Source organism: Terrapene carolina, unplaced genomic scaffold (genome assembly GCF_002925995.2).
Source record: "Terrapene carolina triunguis isolate 2854851 unplaced genomic scaffold, T_m_triunguis-2.0 Scaffold62, whole genome shotgun sequence".
Lineage (NCBI taxonomy): Eukaryota > Metazoa > Chordata > Testudines > Emydidae > Terrapene > Terrapene triunguis.
Window position 1 is genome coordinate 10,506,604 of NW_020664413.1, and position 22,640 is coordinate 10,529,243.

Sequence of the window (22,640 nt, forward strand, 5' to 3'; positions counted from 1 at the left end):
AGCTGAACTTGGCTGAAAGAGCTCTAGGATCAAAGCTTTTTTTTTTTTTTTTTTAAAGGTAGGTAAATACCAAATAGATCACAAAGAAAACCCCCTAAATAAATAAAGGTAGAAAAAAACCTTGGAGAGTCAGACAAAGCTTCCTATAGCACATGTTTTTGATCAAAGGCCAAAATACTTAGTACTAGACCCCCCACATCACCCAGGTCAAGGTCTCAGTTTGAGGGCATTCAACAGCATGTTTTCTCAATGTCTCCTACTCCAAACGGTGACAGGCCTGATTTTCCTCTCACAGTAGTATAAAGGAGGATTAACTTCACTAGTGTAAATGGAGGTGCATTGGTGTAAAACCAGTGTGAGAGAGGAATCAGGTCCTATATTATTAAGTATGATTGACACCATGTTGTGGCAGGAGGGTATATGGGATTATGCCTGTTCCAGGAAGATATATGAAACTGCCTTATTCCTGTTTGACTTCAGTGGAGCTGTGCTGATTTACACAAGCTGGGATTCTGGCCCACAGACTGTCAAGGGAGGCAGGAATGAAAATACCAGGTTCTTTCTGTACTTGACAGTAGTTCCTAAAAGTGTTTTAAAGTATTCTTAAAGTGTTCACTTTGAAAATCTTGTCAGAAAGAACAAACTTTCAGTTGGCCAAAGATCTGAACCATTAACTTTGAATCCAGTTCTGTCCTCAGAAATGCATATGCACAACTCCCATTAAAAGTAATAGGTGTTGCATGCATTCAGCATCTGTGAGCAGAATTTGGATGTTTATGTTGATCCTCTGAAAAGTCAATGGACCATTCAGTTTGTCCCCTCCCAGGCAGACTTTATGCTCTCAGGAGCTCTCTGCTAGGATCTACACTAGTCAGGGTCATTTTTCCCTACCACTGCAGGGACCTGAGACACTAGTTCATTTTGCTCCCCCCTATTCTCAGCCTGTGACACATAATAGTGTAGTCTGCTCTGTGAGTCTAATTTTGGTTGCTGGATTTAGTGGATAGGTGGTGGTGGTGGCCTGTGATATATAAGCGGTCAGACTAGATCATCTGTGGTCTCCTCTGGCCTTAAACTCTATGATTCTCTATGTCTGAGTTTAAGCAAATCTGAGATCTCCTCATTTGATTGTGGGATGAGGAGGGTGGCCTTTCCCATGTAAACAATCAATCTCCACCAACCCATACTTCTATATTAAAGTGTGAGATGGGGTGCACAGGCAGGGATGGGTTGGGCAATGTTTGGAATGTGGGAGGAAAGAAGGGATCCAGAGACAGGTACATCTAGGACATTTTAGCTCGGTCCCTGAAGCAGGAGAAGGAGCCAGCAAATAAAGAAGCTAGAGAGGAAAAAGAACCTGCCCCCAAGTGACTTCTCGCTTAGAGGACTCAACAAGGAATTTCAGCTACTAGGGAACGCCAAAATGTTTGAGCTTGACCCTGAGAGGCAGTCAGGGGTCACAGACCTTGAGGCATAGCAGGCATGAGACTCAGCTTGCTCACTCACACATTGTATGTTCTGGAGGAAGGGTAAGTAGGAGCGTGTGCTGTAACGCTGCCTTCTTGTGGGGGGCCTTCCCGACCTGGCTACTGCAGGGTTTGCAGCCTGAGTGAATCTGGCTTATTATGACTTTACAGGGCCTATTTGGGTCAAGTCAGAAACACACAGCCTTTTTGTATCGAGGCTTTGTGTTTGTTTTTTTAAATGTCTTGGGGGAGGGGTTTTTTGTTTCAATTTTTCATGGAAGCTGGTAAAACATGTACAGTTATCTAATAGAGCCATTTTGATCTATCATTTCAAATCACATTTAAGCAGCTTTTTATGTTCCCAATAGGAGCTGTTCCAGTCTATGGGATAAGTAGGTATTTAAGCAATTAATTTAAATGGTTCTGCACACCCAATAGACAGTAACAGCTTACAGAACTGCCATTCCAGCCTAACAGTTAATTAGTTATTTACATTTTTAAACGCATCTTTTTAACACAACAAACCACGATTTTTATTGTGTAAATATATATTTAGCATGAAAATACACATGCATGTAATAAAGGCACTTGTGTCTTCATAGTGTATCATGCTGTGATAAACTTTAATGTCTCTGCCATTTTCCAAAGTACCTAAATTAATTGCGCCATAATATGACTAATACTTTGCCAAAGTTCATTTTTTTTAAAATTGAGCCCTTTCCCTCCTGCCATCCACACTGGTAAAGGGTGTGTCAGACTCCTTCCTAGCGGTTGGTCCTCTAGAGGATAACGGCACTAATGAAGTTACTCCGTTAGCTCAAGTGGCAGAAGTCTGTTCTCTGGTGCTGTAGAATTCCAACCCATGCATGGATGCATTGCACTAACAGGCATTCTAAACCTGAGTGTCACTGTGGTTTTTGGCATCGTGGCTGTGGTTATATAATAACTTGCACTTATATAGCATCTTTTATCGAAGAGTCAGGATCGATGGCACCAGACATACCAACGGTCTCTCGGGGGAATCAAACCAGGACTTTTCAACCCCATCAAACTCAGGCCTCCATCACAAGAGTTCAAGAGCATATTGTTATAGTCAATAGGGCCATTACTACAGATACAATTTAATGCACTAAGCCAATGTATTACATGCAACTCTCAAAGCCCTTTACAGACATTAAGGAATCCTCACAATGCCCCTGTGAGACAAGTAAGGATTATTATCCCCATTTTACAGAGGGATAAATTGAGACCCAGAAGTGGAAATTTACCTAGGTACAGTGGACCATCATAAGGTCCTCCTCATTATGTAGCCCCATTGTGGGAATGTGTGGGTATCTGGGGACTGTGAGCAGAATAGCTGGTATCAAGAGGTTTCTGCACTGGTCTGAGAGGGAAAGTGTGATTAAAAGTCAGGAAAGAAGCCATTGGATCCATGACTATGTCGTTCTAGTGGCAGGAACCCCAGCCTATGCTGGTTTCTCCTAGAGGGAATTCAGTTCAGCCCCATGCCCTGACATGAGATAGCTAGTGGCATTCACATTCCCCTGCATAAAACCTGATTACTTAGATGCTAAAAAACCTTGCAGAGTCAAACCATACTTCCTATGGTGCATGTTTTTGATCAAAGGCCAATATATTTGGCACTAGTCTCCCTGATTACTTAGGCTTTGGGCAGCAGTGTGTGTGAATGTCACCTAGATAGGTACTGCAGATCAGCAGCAGAGGTGTACACAGCAGCACCCAGGAGTCCTGACTCCCAATCCCTTCCTCCAGAAAACACTCCTTTTGTTCAGAGAGGTACCTTGTGGGAGTAGATGGAGGTTTTAGCCCAGAATTTATTTTTATCACTGAATCAGTGTCTTGAAAATAAGGATTTATAATGCAGGCATTTTCAAACCTTGACTATAAGCAGTACTGTGAATAAAATTACCCAGATAATAAAAATAACTCACTGATTCCAGATGAGATTGGGATAGAAACTCTTTGCTTTGAAGCTCAGAGTGTTCTACACTTTAAGTGAGTGCTTTGCTAACAAGCCACAGGTGAGCACTTCATGAACAGATAAAGCTGTGATCATGAGGGTGGTTTTGTAGTCATTGTACATTCAGCCTCTGGTGCGCTGCATCTGTTGTATTATTAGCTGGTTCTTTTATTGATGGCTTTAAAGATCCTTAAGCATGGGGGGGCTAGTTTAACAAAAAGCTGGAAGAAGAGGAAATATTAACAAAGTGTAATGAGGTGACATTAGGTAATTAGGTGTCTGCAACATGTGAACACATTAGAAGGTATGTCAGTCCATACTCCACAGGCTCCATTTAAAAAAAGTGATGTGAGCCCTGAAGAGTAAAGTCCTTTTGTTACAGAACAGGCAGCAGAAGTGTGAACTTGCTCACATTGTTCTGCCATGGTGCCTCAGCCCTGAGCTGGGGACCTCGAGGAGTGAAAAGATGTCTCACACTCTGAGCCTATTCAATCCCTGGCCTCTCTGCTGAGGCTGTCAACAAAGGTGCTAATTCATATCAATTGTGGTGAGAGTTTTTTTTTTTTTTTTAAATGTGGACATCTGCCCACTAGCAACTGGAATGAGACTAGCAGCTTATTTCAAATACTGTAGGCCACTCAATACCATCCGGTGGTATTGATGACTGATCGCTATTGACCTGGGCCAGATTTAAATTGGTGACCCAGAGGTGAAAGTCTTGGTATCTGTGATCGGTGTCGGTCCGCCTACCCGCTAGGGGGCGGTGGGGAGCTACGTCGTCACGGGCTGGCCGGGGTTACGCCTCCGCCAGCGGGGAATTAGCAGCGGAAAGGCTGCCAGCCAGAGTCTGTAGCGCGCCCCTCAGGCAGGGGAGCACCGGCAAAGGTCAGTAGCGCGCCCCTCAGGCAGGGGAGCGCCGGCAAAGGTCAGTAGCGCGCCCCTCAGGCAGGGGAGCGCCGGTAAAGGTCAGTTGCGCGCCCCTCAGGCAGGGGAGCGCCGGCAAAGGTCAGTTGCGCGCCCCTCAGGCAGGGGAGCGCCGGCAAAGGTCCCGGCGTGGCTCGGCCGGGTAGGGGAACGCAGGCCCACCCTACACCACTGCGTTCCAGCCCAGGGCCCTGACGGTGGCAGGACGAGGGTCCCGCCACTGGATCAGCGGGGTCCCTCCGTGATACAGACTCACCACTGTGCAGCTTTGTCCCTGGGCTACTTCCTACCCGATCGCTCGTCCGGATCCCTCTGATCCCGTCAATGCGTCGGGGTAGTCCGCTCTTGGCAGCTCCAGCTCCCCCTCAGGCTCAGGTTCCTCCAGCTCCCCCCAGTCCTTGGCTGCTGGCAGCTCCAGCTCCCACTCCGGCTCCTCCAGTTCCCCTGGGTACTCGGCAGCGGGCAGTCCTGGCAGCCCCAGTCCGTCCTCCCGGTGCGGTTTCCACTGGTCCAGGGCCTCCCCTGGCGCAGCAGCAGGATCTGAAGGGAGCAGCTCACGGTCTGCGTCTGCCTCCCTCCTTGGTGCTGCTCTGACTGAGCTAAGGGCCCCGCCCTTTATACTTCCTGTTCCACCCCTCCCCTTCCGGGGGGTGGAGCTAGCTTGGGCTGGCCCTGCCCACTCCGGCTGAGAGAAAGGCCCTTTTACCTCCAGTTCGGAGGGCAGCCACCCTGGCTCCCTACAGTATCCTATTACCAATTCTCCTGAGCCAGCCTTGGATTGAGAACTGCTTTAACACTTAGAAAATCCACCTTTCACTGAAATGAATGTCAATGATGATTTTAATGGGAGTTTTCTGTTATTCACGTGTGTGCTGTTAGGGCCAGGTGAATAACTGTGCTGATCTGTTGGTGGGAAAATCGTCCCTGTGCGGACCTCAAGCATAAACAATTGGGGAGTTCTGACAATATTACATGCAATTAGAGCACTGACTGTTTCTTTTCGGTCTATATTTTTATGTTGATTTTAGAAGCAGGGTTGTATTTCTCCTGTTTGTTATTCAAAGGTCCTTCCTATAGGGGTTCCTGAAGTTGTTTTGAAAGTGCCTATGCACTTTACATGTAAAGCAGGAGAAACCGAATCCTCCTCCTTCTAAAGCCTCCCTTAGGCCCAGCTGGTCGACAAAGTTCTGAGTGTTTAAGGATCACAATCACCTGTGTGGTCTGTACCATTTTGTTCCCTCTTGTAAACTCCTGGCATTGTGGTATTGGTTTGGCACAGTTCACCTTCTGCTCAGTGCTGCGTTCATCTATGGCACTCTGTAAATGGTTCTCTGCAATAGTAATGGCTAGTGAGTTTGAAACACCCTCCTGATTGCTTTTGGAATTGCTTCAGTTCCTTTCAGGTGTGGATGCCTGGTGTAAAATGTGTAGTGAAGGAGGCCTCCCATCGGAAATGCAAGACCTGGAGCTGGCCATCCATCATCATCAGTCTCTGTATGAACAGGTGACCCAGGCCTACACAGAGGTAAGTGTTTCCAGGAGAAGAATTTTAACAGCTGCTAACAGATTGCTTAGCAATAATATCTATACGATTATGCATTTTGGAGCTATTTTTAATTGAATAAATCAGTCTTACTTTCCACTGACTCATTGATATGACTGCTTAGTAGGGATAAAGCTAATAAACCTTTAAAATGGTTCTCAAGAGATATGTGATCTTTTTACTCATGACTTCACACAGGAGGTCAGATCTGCTCCCAGGCTGTGGGCCTCCAGTGCAGTAAGTCAATCTGGAGCAACAGCACAAACTGTAGCCAACCCCCACACCTCTGGGGTACCTGTAGCCAGCCAGGGCAGCTCACAGACTGGCCAAGAGACAGGCTGCTTCATTACCTTTCTTAGGCATCCTACAGTAGTGGAGTTGCTATATAGCCCTGACCAAATTGCTTTCTGTTTGGAGTGAGTCCCTGCTCCAGTGCAGTTATTCTAATGGGGGGTAGAGGGTATAATTTGATTTACTTTGCACGCCATCCGCTCTTTTCACTATCATCAATGTCCCAAGACAGGAAGCCACGGAGATGCCAGGTCCTTATCACAGCAAAAGATGTAAAAGACTGTGCCTTAAAGTTATATCCATTTGTATAAGCTGGCTCTCAGTAGAGAAATAGGCTGTCTCAGATCTAAAGAGCTTGTGTAAAAAGGACGATGTCAAGGTTGCTAAGACTAAAAACTGCCTTATGGCACTTTGGCAAAAATCCTATAAAGATTTTCATTATGCTTTTGCCCCGAATTGATCTAGGCTGCAGCAGGAAATAACCCTCCACAAATAGCTGACATTCAGTGCAAATCACTGCAAACAGACCAGTGCCCATAGTCTGTCTGCTTAGCATGTTGAGAAATAATCTACAGATGTCATAATTTGCTTAATGCTTCTTTTTTCTCATCAGAGGGTCTCGTTTCTTGTTCTTCACTTCCTCACACTCAGAAGGCCCTGTATTATTCTTGACTAGCTTTCTGGCCAAAGAGAGCTGGACCTAGTTCCTTACAGTGCTTGCAAAAGCCTCTCCCAAACTGGCTAGTAGAAATATGTACAATAACTGTAGTAATAGTCACTGGACCAGTCAAGGTACCAGGCAACAGAAAATCTGTCTGGAGGCTGAGCACTTCTCCTCTGTTGGGCAGTGTAGGTTAAAATGTGCCCTGTGAAGGCCAGGAAGGCAGTGTAGCCAAGGGAGCTGGATGATGCACTGATTCAACTCCTCCCTAGCCTCTGCCAGCTATACAACCCCCAATGGACCTTAAAGCTGCCCTTCCATGCCAGAGCTTCCAGGAGAGGATGATGGTTGAAATACTGCCTACCCTCCCCAGAGAAGGACCCTCCAGGGTTCAGTGGCCTTCACTGGAACAGGCAGGTGGAATCTGTCCCTCTGTATACCAGCAGGGGTAGATCTAGCTCACCCTCCTTACTTTTTCCATCATATAAATTGTGAAGGACTGATCTCTTTTAGACGTTTAGAAAGAGCTTCTTTCTTTTCCTGTACCAGACAAAGAATATTCAATTAAATATCAGCAAGATAAGGAAATGTGTATATTAAAGTCTCTTTGCATAATGTATGCTTAAAAGGTTCTTAAATAAAGCCCACTGCTACATCTTACATTATATGCCCCTGATATTTCCGTCTTTGATATTGAATCCCACAAATCTGTGTTAATATAAATAATAGTTAACTTTCAAGTGAAGACTTCAGAACAAAGGCTAATGCTCTGTCCCAAACTCATCCTGCTGGATACCTGCTTAGAGAGATCATCTTTCTTATTCAAAGTACCTGAAAGCACTTTCCAGATCAGTTACATTAGCCAGAGGGCATTGCAATGATTATGGGACCATTTGTACAATGTCTCCCCAGATGGGACTGCTACTGAATCTTGTACAGAAGAACTGCAAGTGTGGCAGACTATATAGGCAAACTGAGAAAATCTTGGTGACTTCTTGAAGTAACTAGGACTGTTATGGGTTTTGTCTGTTCAGCGGAGTGTTAATATTGTTTTTAAACTAAGTTTTGAGTAGATTTCCTTTTTTAAAAAATATTTATTTCTAAAAATAAAATCTAAGTGGAATGCATTTTTAAAGCAAGCATTTACCCATTAGCCTACAGACCTTAACCCTTCCAATATGTATGTACATTTTAAGGCCCTTATTAAATGCAGCCTTTAAAAATGTGTATTATTTTTGCTGCAGCTTCTTCTGAGATGATTATAACTTATTAAACATATAGTTGCTTAGATCATTTAAATATTACATTCCCAATAGATTTATTTGAACAATTTTAACAGAGGTGAAGTTGAGTCTGTTACCTCTGAATATGTTCATCACTTGCCCAAAGCCAACTGGTGAGTTGCAAAGCTTGCATTGTAGTTCAGGCGTCCCATCTCCCATCCATGGGCTTATTCCTCTAGATGATGCTTCCTGTCAACATATTATAACATTGTCACCTCCTCCTCCTTGATAGGATAGTCAGAGTGCTGAACTCTCAGCAGTGATGTGAGAATTGTGGCATGGACTATCCTTTCCTTTTCTTCAGAATGGTTGCAAATCTCTACGTATATACTCTGCAATTCAATAGTCATATTTAATGCAATGGAGGGTGCTCAGGAGTCAGACCTCCTTCTTTGAGACAATGCACATGACACTATATTGCTGAAAGTTTCTGTTACAAGGTATTGTGAAGCTTTTTGGGGCTGCTCACCAAAAGCTTCATACAGTGCCATTAGAGCCTCACTTTCACTTCACTGCACTTTTGCTCAGGCCCTAAACATATGGGGCCTAGTTTCTGCTGCATCCAAGCAAAGCTCACAGATAGTGAATGCAGGGGAGGGGAGGAAGGACTGACAGCGAGTCAGTTCAGTTTGTTAGCTACCTAGGTCTGACCGCTTTAGCTTATGCTGCTGGCAAAAGATCTTCCACCATCAGAGAACTGGGGTTAATGGAGCCCTCAAGAGGCCCCTCTACACCTCTTATACTGGGCGGGGCAACTCTGGTGGATGAGATGGTGGAGCTGATGCAGGAGCCACCATCTTTATGTCCCCCTCCACAGGCGGAATTTTTCAGGGGTTTCTCTGGCCTGTGGGAGTTTGTTTTATACTGCCAATATGATCAATGAATGTTGTGTCACACAAATATAATTGAGATGCCCCCTTTAGTTCAACCTGTTTTTTTTTTTTTTAAATCACTCTTGATGTTAGTACTGATTGCTGGGGAAAGGAGAAGGATGAGGAGAATACAGGATTCTAGAGTCAAGCCCAATTGGTGTTGATGAGTACAACATCTTGCTAGATGTGATTGCATCAAGTCTAGTTCATTCTTTGTCCCAAGAGGCACAATGCATCTGCTGTGAAGACCATTCCCTGACTTAGCTCAGCTATATCCACTAATGTGCAGAGGGAACCTTAGTCTGGTCACTTGCTAGGCTCTCAGCATTCTGCAGGCCCAACTGGTAGGATACTTGGGATTTAAAATTCATTTCTAGCTATATAAAAAGTTCATAGTAACACCTAGCTGGAGAGTCTGGGAGCCAGATTGTAATTTTCAATGCAAACAAGAAAGAAGCATGACTCAGACTAACTTGTTCATATATAGAGTTCTCATGTATAATTCACAGGGGGTGAGATTCTTCCTGGGCGTAGGTACGGCATGAGGTCTATGCACATTTAAGCCTTCAAAATAGGGTATAAGTGCACTATTTGCATTCCATAGGCCCTTTGCTTATTTTCTGCACTGGGTGAGTTTTACCGATGGTGCTCAAGTGTATTTCCCATAGATTGGCTTTTTTTAAAGTTGTGATGTGACCTGCTAAGCAGGAATGTTAATGCTTCTGTCCTTGAACAATCCTTGAAAAATGCAAAGCATTCACATGAAAGGCAATTCAATGACTTATTTTTCAGTTCTGAGGAGAACTCTGAAAGTGATTGAAAAAGCACTGTATCTTGCTACCCAGACTGGTGAAACTATTCATTTATCTTTTCAAATCCATTCATTAGCAAATCTTTCAGTACACAGCTCTTTCATGTCCATTGGTTGGGGGGTGGTATAGCATTCATAAAAGAAACACTTTTGGAACAGAAACTTTTGAACCGAAGAAAGGTCGATGAGTCATAGAAGGTGTGAAGGACTTGGAAAAACTCCTGTAATATTTTATGAATATTATGTGTACCTCTGTTTGGCTATTATTATTTATTTGTTATATAATTACCAAGAGGGTTAATTCCAGCAGGAGCAGGTTGGCAGGAAAGCAGACCAAGACTGATACTTAATGGGACAATACAGGCATCATTCCCTTTGAAGTTTAGCTCTGGCCTTATGGGAGGTAAATATCGGGTTGGTCCCACTGGGCAAAGGGCGAGCTTCTAACCTCACTGTGATGGGTTGGATCACAGAAACCCTCTGGGGGTTGCCACCTGATGTGCCAAGACTACTTCTGCCCCTGCTTTCCTGCCCTGGCAGCTTAGGACTTCAGTGCCCTGCCTGGTTTGAGCCAGACCCGCTAGCCTGCTGCAAGCCCAGACCCAGGGTCTGAACCACGTCCCCTAACAGCTGTAGGCTTAACTGAAAGCAACTTACAGAAGTGTTCCTGTCTTTAACACTCAGATGTCCAACTCCCATTGGGGTCCAAACCCCAAATAAATCCATTTTACCCTGTATAAAGCTTATACAAGGTAAACTCATAAATTGTTTGCCCTCTATAACACCGATAGAGAGATATGCACAGCTGTTTGCCCCCCAGGTATTAATACATACTCTAAGTTAATTAATAAGTAAAAAGTGATTTTATTAAATACAGAAAGTAGGATTTAAGTGGTTTCAAGTAGTGACAGACAGAACAAAGTGAATTACCAAGTAAAATAAAATAGAACACACAAGTCTATGTCTAAGAAACTGAATACAAATAAAACCTCACCAGTTCCAGTAAGCTTCCTTTTACAGACTAGTCTCCTGCTAGTCTGGGTCTAGCAATCACTCATACCCCCTGTAGTTACTGTCCTTTGTTCCAGTTTCTTTCAGGTATCCTTGGGGGTGGAGAGGCTATCTCTTTAGCCAGCTGAAGATCAAATGGAGGGGCCTCCAAGGGGGTTAAATAGACTTTCTCTTGTGGGTGGAGACCCCCTCCTCACTCCTATGCAAAGTCCAGCTCCAAGATGGAGTTTTGGAGTCACATGGGCAAGCCACATGTCCATGCATGACTCCGTTTTTACCAGCCAAGCCACATTCCTGGGAAGGGTCAGATGTGGATTGGCATCTTCAAGTTCATTGTTGGCTAAGTGGTTTTTGATTGGGCACTTAATTTGCACTTTTCTCAAGAAGCTGAACAAATGCTCTACTAAGTTAGTTAAAATCAAGCAAGTATACAGCCAATATTCCTAACTTCAAGTACAAAAATGATACATGCATACAAATAGGATTAATAGATTCAGTACTATAGATCATAATCTTTACAGAGATATGTTACATGGCATGTGTAGCACAAAACATATTCTAGTTATGTCATATATACATTCATAAGCATATTCCATAAAGCCTTATGGGGGGAACCGTCACAATGGGGTTGGTCCCACTGGGCAAAGGGCCAGCTTCTAACCTCAGGGGCCCTTCAGGTGGGAAGCTGAAACAAAGGCCTTTGAAGTGGATACAAACCTGAGTCTCTGATGCTCTGGAGGGGGCGGGGAGCAAGATTACAGGTGAGCGGACTGTCCCCTTAGACTCAGGGTTGGGTACTGGGGTAAGCTAGATCTACCTAAGCTTTAGGTAAGACAGATGCAACTAGACTGTTGTGTAAGAAACCCTTTTTCTTGTTTCACTGTGTTCCTGCTGTTGAGATTAACGGTTACTTTGTTTGGTTTACTGTATGTGCACATTGATCACAGCTCCTAAAGGGAAATCTTGTAGGACAGTTGACTTCAGTTGGGCCTGCTTGAGCACTCATGGCTAGTACACATGGTACTGTACCCCGGGATCCAATTTAAAGAGAGTGAGAATTGTGGGACGGATGAAGGCAAGTGGCCTAACACCTTAGGGGACTGCACTTACAGAGACTGAGAGGGGCCAAAGGAGAAGCTAGCCCTGAACTTCGACAGAACATTTCCAGAAATGTTCTCCAGCATAGAGCATGTCCATAAATGCAGTTTTCAGAGTGGTAGTCGTGTTAACCTGCATCAGCAAAAACAACAAGGAGTCCTTGTGGCACCTCAGAGACTAAAAATGTATGGTCCACCTGGTTATCCCCACTTTGACAACATTATTTGTATATGCCTCTGCCTCAACTTTCTCTGCTGAAATCCTCATCTGTATCATCATTTTCTTTTGCCATCCCTATTGCAACTCCATCGTCTGTGTCCCCAGCAGGCTGCAGCTTCCCTGACTCCAGCATGCATAGATTGCTCCTGCCCATTTTCATGAGCAAAGGAATTTGAGTATTACCCCCCCACCCCCCCACCCACAGAGCTCCCTAATCATTTCCAAATCTAGTTCAAAACTGTCCTTTGTGTTTATAAAACTGCAGAGATTTGCCATAGCATATTTTACAACCATCGGTGACCTTCTGTTCCCGGTAAAACCAGTATAAATCTAAAATAATGCCATTGATTTCACTGAAATTATTCCAGATATATTCTCCTGTAACTGATTGGGAAGCAGCATGATCTGTGGAAAGTGCATGGGATTGGGAATCAGGAGTGTCTGACAGCCTTACTGTATGACTATGGGCAAGTCACTTAATTTCTCAATACATCAATATCCCTATCTGTAAAATAGGGATAATGACACTTACCCATCTTTGAGAAATATTCTGAGATGTACTGATAATACTAAGTAGTAGAAATGGTCAGAAAAACTTTGAGAGAACCATTTTCTATTGAAATCTAAATGTTTTGCAAAATCATGTCAATTTTGCCTAAATTTATTTACGGAACTAAAAAAGAGAATAAAGTTCCAACAATGTTGAATCATCCTCTTCTAACATTTCCATAACTAAACTTTTGTTTTGTTTCTATTGAAATGACTTTTTGATGAGAATTTTTAATTGTTTTATATAATATCATTTTTAAAACATCTAAATTGAAATGAAACTCTGATCTGAAATAATTTTTTTTCTGGAATGTTCTTTTGTGAAGAATTTTGAAATGTTCAGGCTTTGTTCCTAATTGGAATGAAAATATATTTGGAAATCTCAAAAGCCTCTATAAAACTGAATTTGCATTCTGTCCGCAGCTCTATTTAGTACTTATAGAGTGCTTTATATTAGTAACTGATATCAGAGCCACACATTGACTATCCATGTATTTCTCAAATCCCCTCTTACAAGACTCCAACACCCACATTTGTTAAATTAAGATAGTTGTAGTTCATTTACATTTTGCATTTTATGGCTGAAATTTTCAATGGGTCCCATGAAATACACAAGAAATACAATTTGGATGCATTCTTTTGCATGCATAGAAACCCTTTGTGTGTAAATGCAGGGTTTCGTATGTGAAAATGATTTCACTTGCAACATTTGCATGCAAGTTTCTCAGGCCCATTGAAAATGTAGGCCTGTAATTTTCTCTGAACTATTCATGGGGAAGAAAAGATACTTTGGAGAAGGTTAGTACTACCACTTACTAATTTATTTTCTCTTAGCTTACTGAGTGAAGGAGAGCATGAATTTCACCTTTTGGAATTTGCATTCATACGTCATAAGCTCACAAAGAAATGACTCTCTTTTACCATACCGACTGTGAATGTTTTAGTCATCTGTGTATTTCTGAAAATGCCACCTCCTCACCAGAATGTGTCTATATGTCTCCTGCCTCCAAACGCCACTCATATCACAACATTATTTGTCAATTAATTTTCAGTGCCCAAATGTCTGCGAAACATGCAGTAGTTCAGTATCTATCTAGGTATCTGTTGCCTTATATGGATCTGTCACTTCAGTTCCTGAGGTCCTACTGAGCAGCACAGTAGGTCCACTGTGAAACTGAGGCAGGTGATGAATACATAAGTAAAAATCAAAAAAATAAATTGCTCAAGGTTTCCTGTCTTTTCCTTCTAACAGAGCCATGTATTGGGGTGTGGGTGGCGGGGAAGAATTGGGAAGATGAGACTATTCTTGCTGCAAGCTGTCAGATGTTAAAGAAAATGTTATCAGCACCAATGAAGTTGTCCCTTCGAGACTCAATCTTTTTCTTTCAGGTAAGCCAGGATGGGAAGGCTTTGTTGGATGTCCTGCAGCGTCCCTTGAGCCCTGGAAACTCTGAATCCCTTACTGCTACTGCTAATTATTCCAAGGCTGTCCACCAGGTCTTGGATGTGGTACATGAAGTCTTGCATCACCAGCGGCGCCTAGAGAGCATCTGGCAGCACAGAAAAGTCCGATTACATCAAAGGCTGCAGCTCTGTGTTTTCCAGCAGGATGTTCAGCAGGTAATGTCATATGTTAGAGTGGTGAAATGAAAGTCTGAAGGACTAATACGTGTTATGGCTAGATCTCTTTGTAGCCATTAAATTTGTATGGTGACTCATCTGGAGGATATTTGTTACCACCCAGTATTATTACATATGCTAGATACACAGTACTATCCTATTCACCATTCAGTACTTTTCAACTAACTTTCGTAGAGTTCTTCATGTCAGATGCCACCATTGATAATGTAACTTATAACAAGAGACCTTTGGTAAAATGTTTAGAAGGTTAATAGCTTTTGGAAGTAGACAGCTACAGCATGTGCTTTAGAAAAAGATAGGTAACAGAAAAAAGGTGGGTGACAAGGTTTAAAAAAAAAAGGCGGGGGCTGGGTGGAATAGTTTTGAATTGCCCCATTTTCCAGCTTGCCTTATGGAAACAATACATATTGTTCAACAGAGTTTAGGCTCTTCACAGTAGAGCACAATCTTTTTTTTTTTTTTTGAGTGATCTCTGCATATTCCAACTTGTGGGCTCCAGGTGCCTGCAGTGACAGCCAGTTGATCAAACTGCACCAGCAGCACATCCCATGAGTGTAAATGTGCAGAGTCCATGTCAAAGAACTTCAGTTGAAAGTCAGTAACCTTCATATATGCAGAGGTTCATTTTGAAGAACTTTGGTTACAGATAAGTTGCCTTCAATTTCTTAGGGGAGTAGCTATAAGAATATGATAACTAACAATAATCACAAGAGTTCCATGCTAATAGCTGCCCTTTTGTACACAAGCATGAAGAACAAACATTGCAGGAGTCATCTCGCTTCCAACTATGTGGTATGTTAAGGGGAAGGCTACTGGCTAAAGTTGTGTGCTGCTAATATGGTGCCTGCTGTGAGTGAAGGGGCTGTGGGTTCTAATCCTGATTATGGCATATATTAAAGTCCTTTTTTGTTTGTAAGTCACCTCTTTACAGTGAAACTCAAGGAAGAGGTTGAGGGAGTAAGCTTTCATAAGCGTGTGAGGAAGGCAGGAACTGAGAACTTATAGGGACAAGCTAGCAGCCCCTGTGATGTTCTCATGTATAAACAGTTCGGCAATAGAAACAGAGAGAATTGATAGCATAGCGCTCCCTTGCAAATAGATACATTTCTTACCAGGCTTGAGCATTGTGGGCAGCTAAGGTGAAAAACATTACTTTTGCTCAGCTTTTATTTAAAATCAAAATATTCACAACCGTGTTAAGGCCATAACTATATAAAAGAGATGCTTAATTTAAGGAACTTCTTACATTATATGTCAAAATATGTATGCTGTATGATAATGAAATCTGGACGCTGAATATTAAAGCATCTTTATATGATTGAGTGAGTAATGAGTTTCAGTACTAGCATATACTGGAAATGTCTGAAATCCAAAAATGTACTCTGATGTGACATCAAAGTAAAACATGCAAAATTCAAGTAAATATTAAAGTTTGTATAGGAACCTTCATTCACCCGTATGTCACAGATTGTGCTACATTCCAAAGTGGATTTGTGAGTAGCCTAAGGAAGACTAGTCCAAATTAATGTAAGAGACACCTTCTTTCAGTATTTTGGGTCAAGTCCTGCCTCCCTTACTCTGGTGAGCAATCCTGCTGAACTCCATAGGACTACTCGTGGGGTAAAGCAAGCAGGCTTTGGCTTATTAGTGAAACCCATTCAGTCCTCTAGTCTCCTCCTCTTCCAGTCAATGGGGAATTTTGTCATTGTCTTCAATGAGAGCGGGTCTGGGTCCTTGGTGTGTATTAGAACTGCTACATTCGTGAAAAATAAATTTCACATGAGCAGAATCATTTTAAAATGCATCACTGCAAAGCTTTGTAGTGTTCCATTGGCAGCAATCTTTCCGAATTTTTGTTATAATGGATAGTTATTATCTAGGAAGCAGCAACTTAATGACAAATGAGTTTCTGTCTTGGCAAACACTTACTGTTAGAGGCATCTTTTTACCCTGCTTATAAAATGGGAAGGAAGAGATGAATCATTTTGTGCTTTAAACATCTTTAGTGTTCAAGATAAATGCATCATAACTCAGTAAATGAAATTACCATCTAAACAGACTCAGAAATGTGAGATAAAAGTTTACACAGGGAAAAAAGATTTTGGGATATGATTTGCAAAATGGATCAGTATTCTTCAGGATCATTCCTATAGATCTTGCTTGGCACAGGCACACCCTGCTACGATTCTTATATTGGCAGGAATAGTTTAGGTCTGAATTCTGTCACTAACAAATTAATAAGTATACAGATGAATTAAAATATATATTTGGAGATTGAAATGTACCAAGTAAGGTAGAGGGATGTCCGAGTCCATCAAAAAAGTTGTCTAAATGGTCTATGCATGATGCCTCAAACTTGCAGCTTAATATTTTCAGACACTTTTGGTGGCAGGTTGCCCTGCCAGATGTCTAAATGTGGCCTATTAGCACTTATTTATTTTGCAGCCATTATTCCCTTCCCATGAAACCTCTCAATCCTTCCTATAGGAAATACTCGCATACCCCTCCAACAGTCAGAGTGATATGTTTGATCTTCTCTCAGCTCATTGCCAGTTCTGCTCCTTTGATTGAAATTTGATTAGTTTGGCTGCTTCTCAGGGAACACAGCAGCAAGCCAGGAGACAAATACTTTATTTGCAGATAGAGTTTCCTTTCATGTACAGAAGCCCTGAGTCAGCTGGGGCAGCTACAGGATACTACAAGGAACCATGCCTCTCATGGCTGCTGAAGGCTAAGTGGGAGAAGGGCAGGATGTCAACTAGTTACAAACAAACTTTGGTCTCTGGCTAGGAAGCAAATCACTAGGTGACAGCGACTTGGACAGTGGTGGCCCTGTCTCATTTCTCATTATTTGAGGACTGTTTTTGAGAAGGGCATGCTGGACACAGCACCAGGCTCACCTGGACTTTTCTGACTTCATAGATACCTGTTATCCTAGCTTTATGCCCAAATATATTAACAGAGACAAATTTAATTTCCTTGGTTGACTATCTGTCTCTGGACAGAGGCCAGGTGTTCATGTTGATATCATTACATTTATTAGCAGCCACTGGTATGAAATGTTTAAGGTATAGCTGACACATCTGTAGGATCTTGTAGAGTGGATAGGGTTGTTCTTCAGTGGCTCAGTGGGTTGTGGGGGGGTAGCTGTCCATCCCCTCTGATGTGGTCCCATTCTCTTGCATCTCCTGTTCAGTGTATATATGACACTACTTGGGGAAATTGTGATACATATGGGGATGCAGTGCCATCCGTTTGCTGATAACCTTCAGCTATACATCTCCTTCTCATGAAGTAGATACCTGGCTTTCTCAGATAGGTCCTTGTATGAGGCTGAGCCAACTGATGCACAGTCCAGAAAAAATCTTGAGGTGGTGCTGATTGGCAGAGGGAGCAACTTGAGAAATTGGGCGGGGGAGAGGGGAGATTTGTGACTGCTGATCCATTGTTGGAGAATGTCCACCAATTGTCTAACAGGCTTGCAAAATTGCAATATTTTTGGATCCCTGAGGTGTTCTTGGATCTGAGGTAGCTCATGCAGAATGCACCTGTCAACCTTTTTAGTGGAGTTAGTCAGTGTGAGGAGATGCATTTGTGTCCCAGGAACTGCAGTTCCACCTGCTTCTTTATGATCAAGCGGTATCAAGTGGAGTGCCCCAAGGGTCGGTCCTGGGGCTGGTTTTGTTCAATATCTTCAATAATGATCTGGAGGATGGCATGGATTGCACCCTCAGCAAATTTACATGCGACACTAAACTGGGAGGAGTGGTAGATACGCTGGAGGGTAGGGATAGGATACAGAGGGACCTAGACAAATTGGAAAATTAGGCCAAAAGAAATCTGATGAGGTTCAACAAGGACAAGTGCGGAGTCTGCGCTTAGGATGGAAGAATCCCATTCACTGCTACAGACTAGGGACCGAGTGGCTAGGTAGCAGTTCTGCAGAAAAGGACCTAGGGGTTACAGTGAACGAGAAGCTGGATATGAGTCAACAGTGTGCCCTTGTTGCCAGGAAGACTAACGGCATTTTGGGCTGTATAAGTAGGAGCATTGCCAGTGGATCGAGGGACGTGATCATTCCCCTCTATTCAGCATTGGTGAGGCCTCATCTGGAGTACTATGTCCAGTTTTGGGCTCCACACTATAAGAAAGATGTGGAAAAATTGGAAAGAGTCCAGCGGAGGTCAACAAAAATGATTAGGGGGCTGGAGCACATGATTTATGAGGCGAGGCTGAGGGAACTGGGATTATTTAGTCCGCAGAAGAGAAGAATGAGGGGGAATTTGATAGCTGTTTTCAACTACCTGAAAGGGGGTTCCAAAGAAGATAGACCTAGACTGTTCTCAGTGGTAGCAGATGACAGAACAAAGAATAAAGGTCTCAAGTTGCAGTGGGGGAGGTTTAGGTTGGATATTAGGAAAAAAATTTTCACTAGAAAGATGGTGAAGCACTGGAATGGGTTACCTAGGGAGGTGGTGGAATTTCCTTCCTTAGAGGTTTTTAAGGTCAGGCTTAACAAAGCCCTGGCTGGGATGATTTAGTTGGGGATTGGTCCTGCTTTGAGCAGGGGGTTGGACTAGATGACCTCCTGAGGTCCCTTCCAACCCTGATATTCTATGATCTGTCATATTCATAATGTGTCCATCACTGTAGTGACTAATCATGATGCTAACCTATAGAGCCCTATGATTTGACACTGGGCCACCCTTAGGAACCGCCTCTCCTTGAATATACTAACAAGATATCAGAAATCAGCTGAAGTCCTATTGCTGGTCATTCCTATATGCACATTTTGGGGGACTTGAAGTTGGGTGTCTTTAGTGGAAGGCACCTGGCTGTAGAACTTACTTCTTCCATTTGTCTGCGTGAGCTGGAGTTTACTGGCTTTTAGAGCCCAGTGCAAGACTCATCTTTGTAGCCAACCCATCACTTGATAATTCACTGTGGTTGGTTGGAGTGGTCAGATATGTTGTGGGATGTTTAGTTTAACATGCTGTTACACTTAATTTGTCAGGGTGGTGCAGAGAAAGTGTCATTAAAAATCAATACAGAAATAAAGCTGGCTGGCAGGAGAAGTGCAGGTGGAAGGAGGAAGCACTATCTCCTCATAGGCAAGTACTTCACCATTATAATGTGTTTGGTTTTCACTGGCTGGAGAAGCAGATCATGTCCAAACATATATCTCTTGCATGGAGCATAAGGTACTGCCAACATGGCACCTGCCTGATTGTATACAGTACCTGGAAGTATTGGATACTCCATGTGATACATATTGTCTATTTAGCCCATTTACAGAAGGGTGCTAAGGTTTATGAGGTACTTTATAATCCATTATTCTCCAGCTTTCAGACTAAGGGTCTTTGAAGGATTATATGTATACACTGCCACCACCACTCAGTTTTCCTGATCTCTTCAGGGCAACTGGTAGGTCCCATTACACCTCTGGCAGCTTATTATCTGTCTTGCAGTGTGTTTCAAAGACAGACCAAATTAGGCTATATATTCCCTTTTATGCCTTTATTTGCAAGAAGCATTCTCACTGTGTCTCATAAAACAAATTTGCAAACAGTAAGAAGGAAGGACAGTATAATCAAGTCAAGTTCTTATTTACTGCCATGTGACTTAAGCCATGACACTTTGTTAAAATGCAGAATAAAAGCATAATGTGAAATATGTACCACACAACCAGATCTGTCCCATACAAATCCCAAATATATAGTTAGCTATTGCCAACCAGACAGATCAATAATTAAAACATTAAAATTCAAAGCATCACCAAGGATCTTCACAGCTCCTTCAGTCATTCCATCAAGTAATAAAATATGCTTAATGTTTATCACTCCCAAGCTTAAATCTCAATAGTGTCACCTCCCAGCCTTTTCTGTTTCTTATTGGTTTATTAGGCATAAGTGGCCAATGCTGTCTGGAGTTCCTCTTACCTAGTAGTGAGTAGACGTTCCAATTCTGGAGTTATTGTCCAAAAGAAAAAGGTCTTCCATTCTCCAAAACCTAAAGCTAGAGATGTCTTTGTTTTCAGTAAGCTGGATCTTCTAGCAATTATTCAGTCTTCAGTTCTCTGCATTTGGTTTACAATATGATATAAATGTCTCAGCACACAGTTTGGACAGATCATAGAGTGCAGTGTTTCTCTACATAGCTTTCAGAGAGTTTACTTAATGTGTCTGAATTTCTAAACCCTACTTTATGTCCCTAACAGCCTCTTATTTAGTACATGACCATTGCTTGTCTAGCATGAAGCAAGCAACCTCCAGTGTTTGTGTAACCCACACACCTTCTGGTTCTGTCCCATCTGGTGGCACTGAGACCACTTAGAGAGATAAAATGAGTCTGCTCTACAGTCTTAGCTAAGAGGCGGTTGGCTTTTAGCTTATGCTGTAGAGGCTCATGCACTAAGCTTCAGAGGTTCCCCAGTTGGATCCTGCCCACCAACGACCATGGTCTGTCAGTGTTACATTTGCACAGTAAAGGACAGTAAATCTGTAGAAAAGGGTTTCCTCTTTTGCCTCCATCCCCGCTTTGTCACAGACCATGAAAAAAACAACTTGGCAACAGTTTCTTAATGGCAATTTGCTTTCCATTCTATTTGTTCTGACAAAAAATGAGCATCTTTTCAAGCAATATGAGTACCAGTCTAGACAAGACAGAGGAGATGCGTGGCCTTCACTCACTATTCTGAGGCGAAGGACTGACAGGATGGGACCTTTTCAGTAACTAATGCTGAATTTCTAAGTTCGTTTGGAAATAAATAGGACTCTTCCACTTGGGTACTAGGTACATTCATTATGATCAGTACTGTGGCAAGGGATGTCAGATGAATTAATAAAAATTGGACCACTTAAGTAAAGTGTGTATTGTCTAGTCATTTACTCATTTTACATGTAGACTAGAGTTCACTTAACTAGTTTATGAGCTATCATTCTTCAGCTCAAATCCTTAGTGGCATGTGCAAGGGCAAAGCTATTATTCAATAGCATTCTAAGAACTTTCAGACCCTTTAGAGGGCCTGGTCGTGGGAGGAGCTCAGTGCCCTCATTTCCCATTGATGTCATAGGAAGCATTCAGCATCCTGCAGGACTGGTCCCCTGGTGAGGGCATGGGGATAAAAATGGGGTTTAATCAATATTATTCAAACCCTCCCAATTCCCAAAATGCTTTTAAATTAGGACCCTGTTCTTCCTAGAAGTAGCTTTTGCATATTCCCACTCCCCACCACCCCTTCAGCCACCATAGCAGGTCTTGACACATTATAGAAGAGTACTGCTTGTTTGCCACACAAGCCTCCCCGTCCACTGCCCCCATCAGCCGCTAGAGTTTTATGTACCTCTAAAGGTGTGTAGCAGTGATCATGTTCCCTCTGTACCACCTGGATGTACAGAATTGTAATATCTCTTTGGGTTCGTACAGTCATGGCACCACTTAGCACAGCCCCAGACACAGGATTGTGGCTAAAAGTTTTGAGTAATGATCTCAGTATTCATTCAGTAGTATTATATTTAGTACTTAACATGTTCAGAGCAGGGTACAAAGATCAATTAATTAATCCTTCGCTCTGAAGCATCTGGCACTGGCCACTGTCAGAAGACAGGATACTGGGCTAGATGGACCATTGGTCTGACCCAGTATGGCTATTCTTGTCTAATCCTCATTAGACTCCTGATGAATACAGTGATCACCATTAACAAGTAAGTAATTACTCTCAATTACCACACTCTGGCATAGAGTCTAGGGTACCACACTTATTCCTGGTTTTAACTGCTGAGAAAACTGTATACCCTGACTGACTGCATTTGCAATGTTGCAAATGTTGATGTTTTAGTGGCAAGCACTATGGCTAAGTGTTGTTATCCCCATTGTAAATATGGCTAATCTGAGGCACAGAGAGATTAAGTGACTTGCCCAATATTGCAGCATAAATCAGTTTTACAGGCAGGATTAGAATTGCTTTACATGCTCAGTTACTACAGTGATGAGCATGGAATAGTTAGATGGGCAGTACCATGATCTATCAATTGGACTGCTTCATGGAAACTTCAAAGCAATAACAATCTTTGATTTGACCTCCATTTACTGTTGTTCTGATTTCTTTAAGAATATTTTCATAAGTGTATTCCATAGAATATGAGGGTTGGAAGGGACCTCAGGAGGTCATCTAGTCCAGCCCCCTGCTCAAAGCAGGACCAATCCCCAGACAGATTTTTGCCCCAGATCCCTATATGGCCCCCTGTCATAACTATAAAGGGAAGGGTAACAGCTCTCTGTGTACAGAGAC

General features: G+C 42.7%; 1 protein-coding gene across 1 annotated transcript in view; it reads left to right on the top strand.

Annotated features, from left to right (window-relative positions):
- The window catches only part of KALRN (kalirin RhoGEF kinase), a 716,112-nt gene that overhangs the window by 346,098 nt on the left and 347,374 nt on the right, over positions 1-22,640 (top strand). Inside the window, exons 8-9 of the mRNA XM_026647403.1 lie at positions 5,765-5,896; positions 14,099-14,329. Of these exons, the coding sequence (XP_026503188.1) occupies positions 5,765-5,896; positions 14,099-14,329 (363 nt within the window). The remainder of the gene's footprint in view (positions 1-5,764; positions 5,897-14,098; positions 14,330-22,640) is intronic.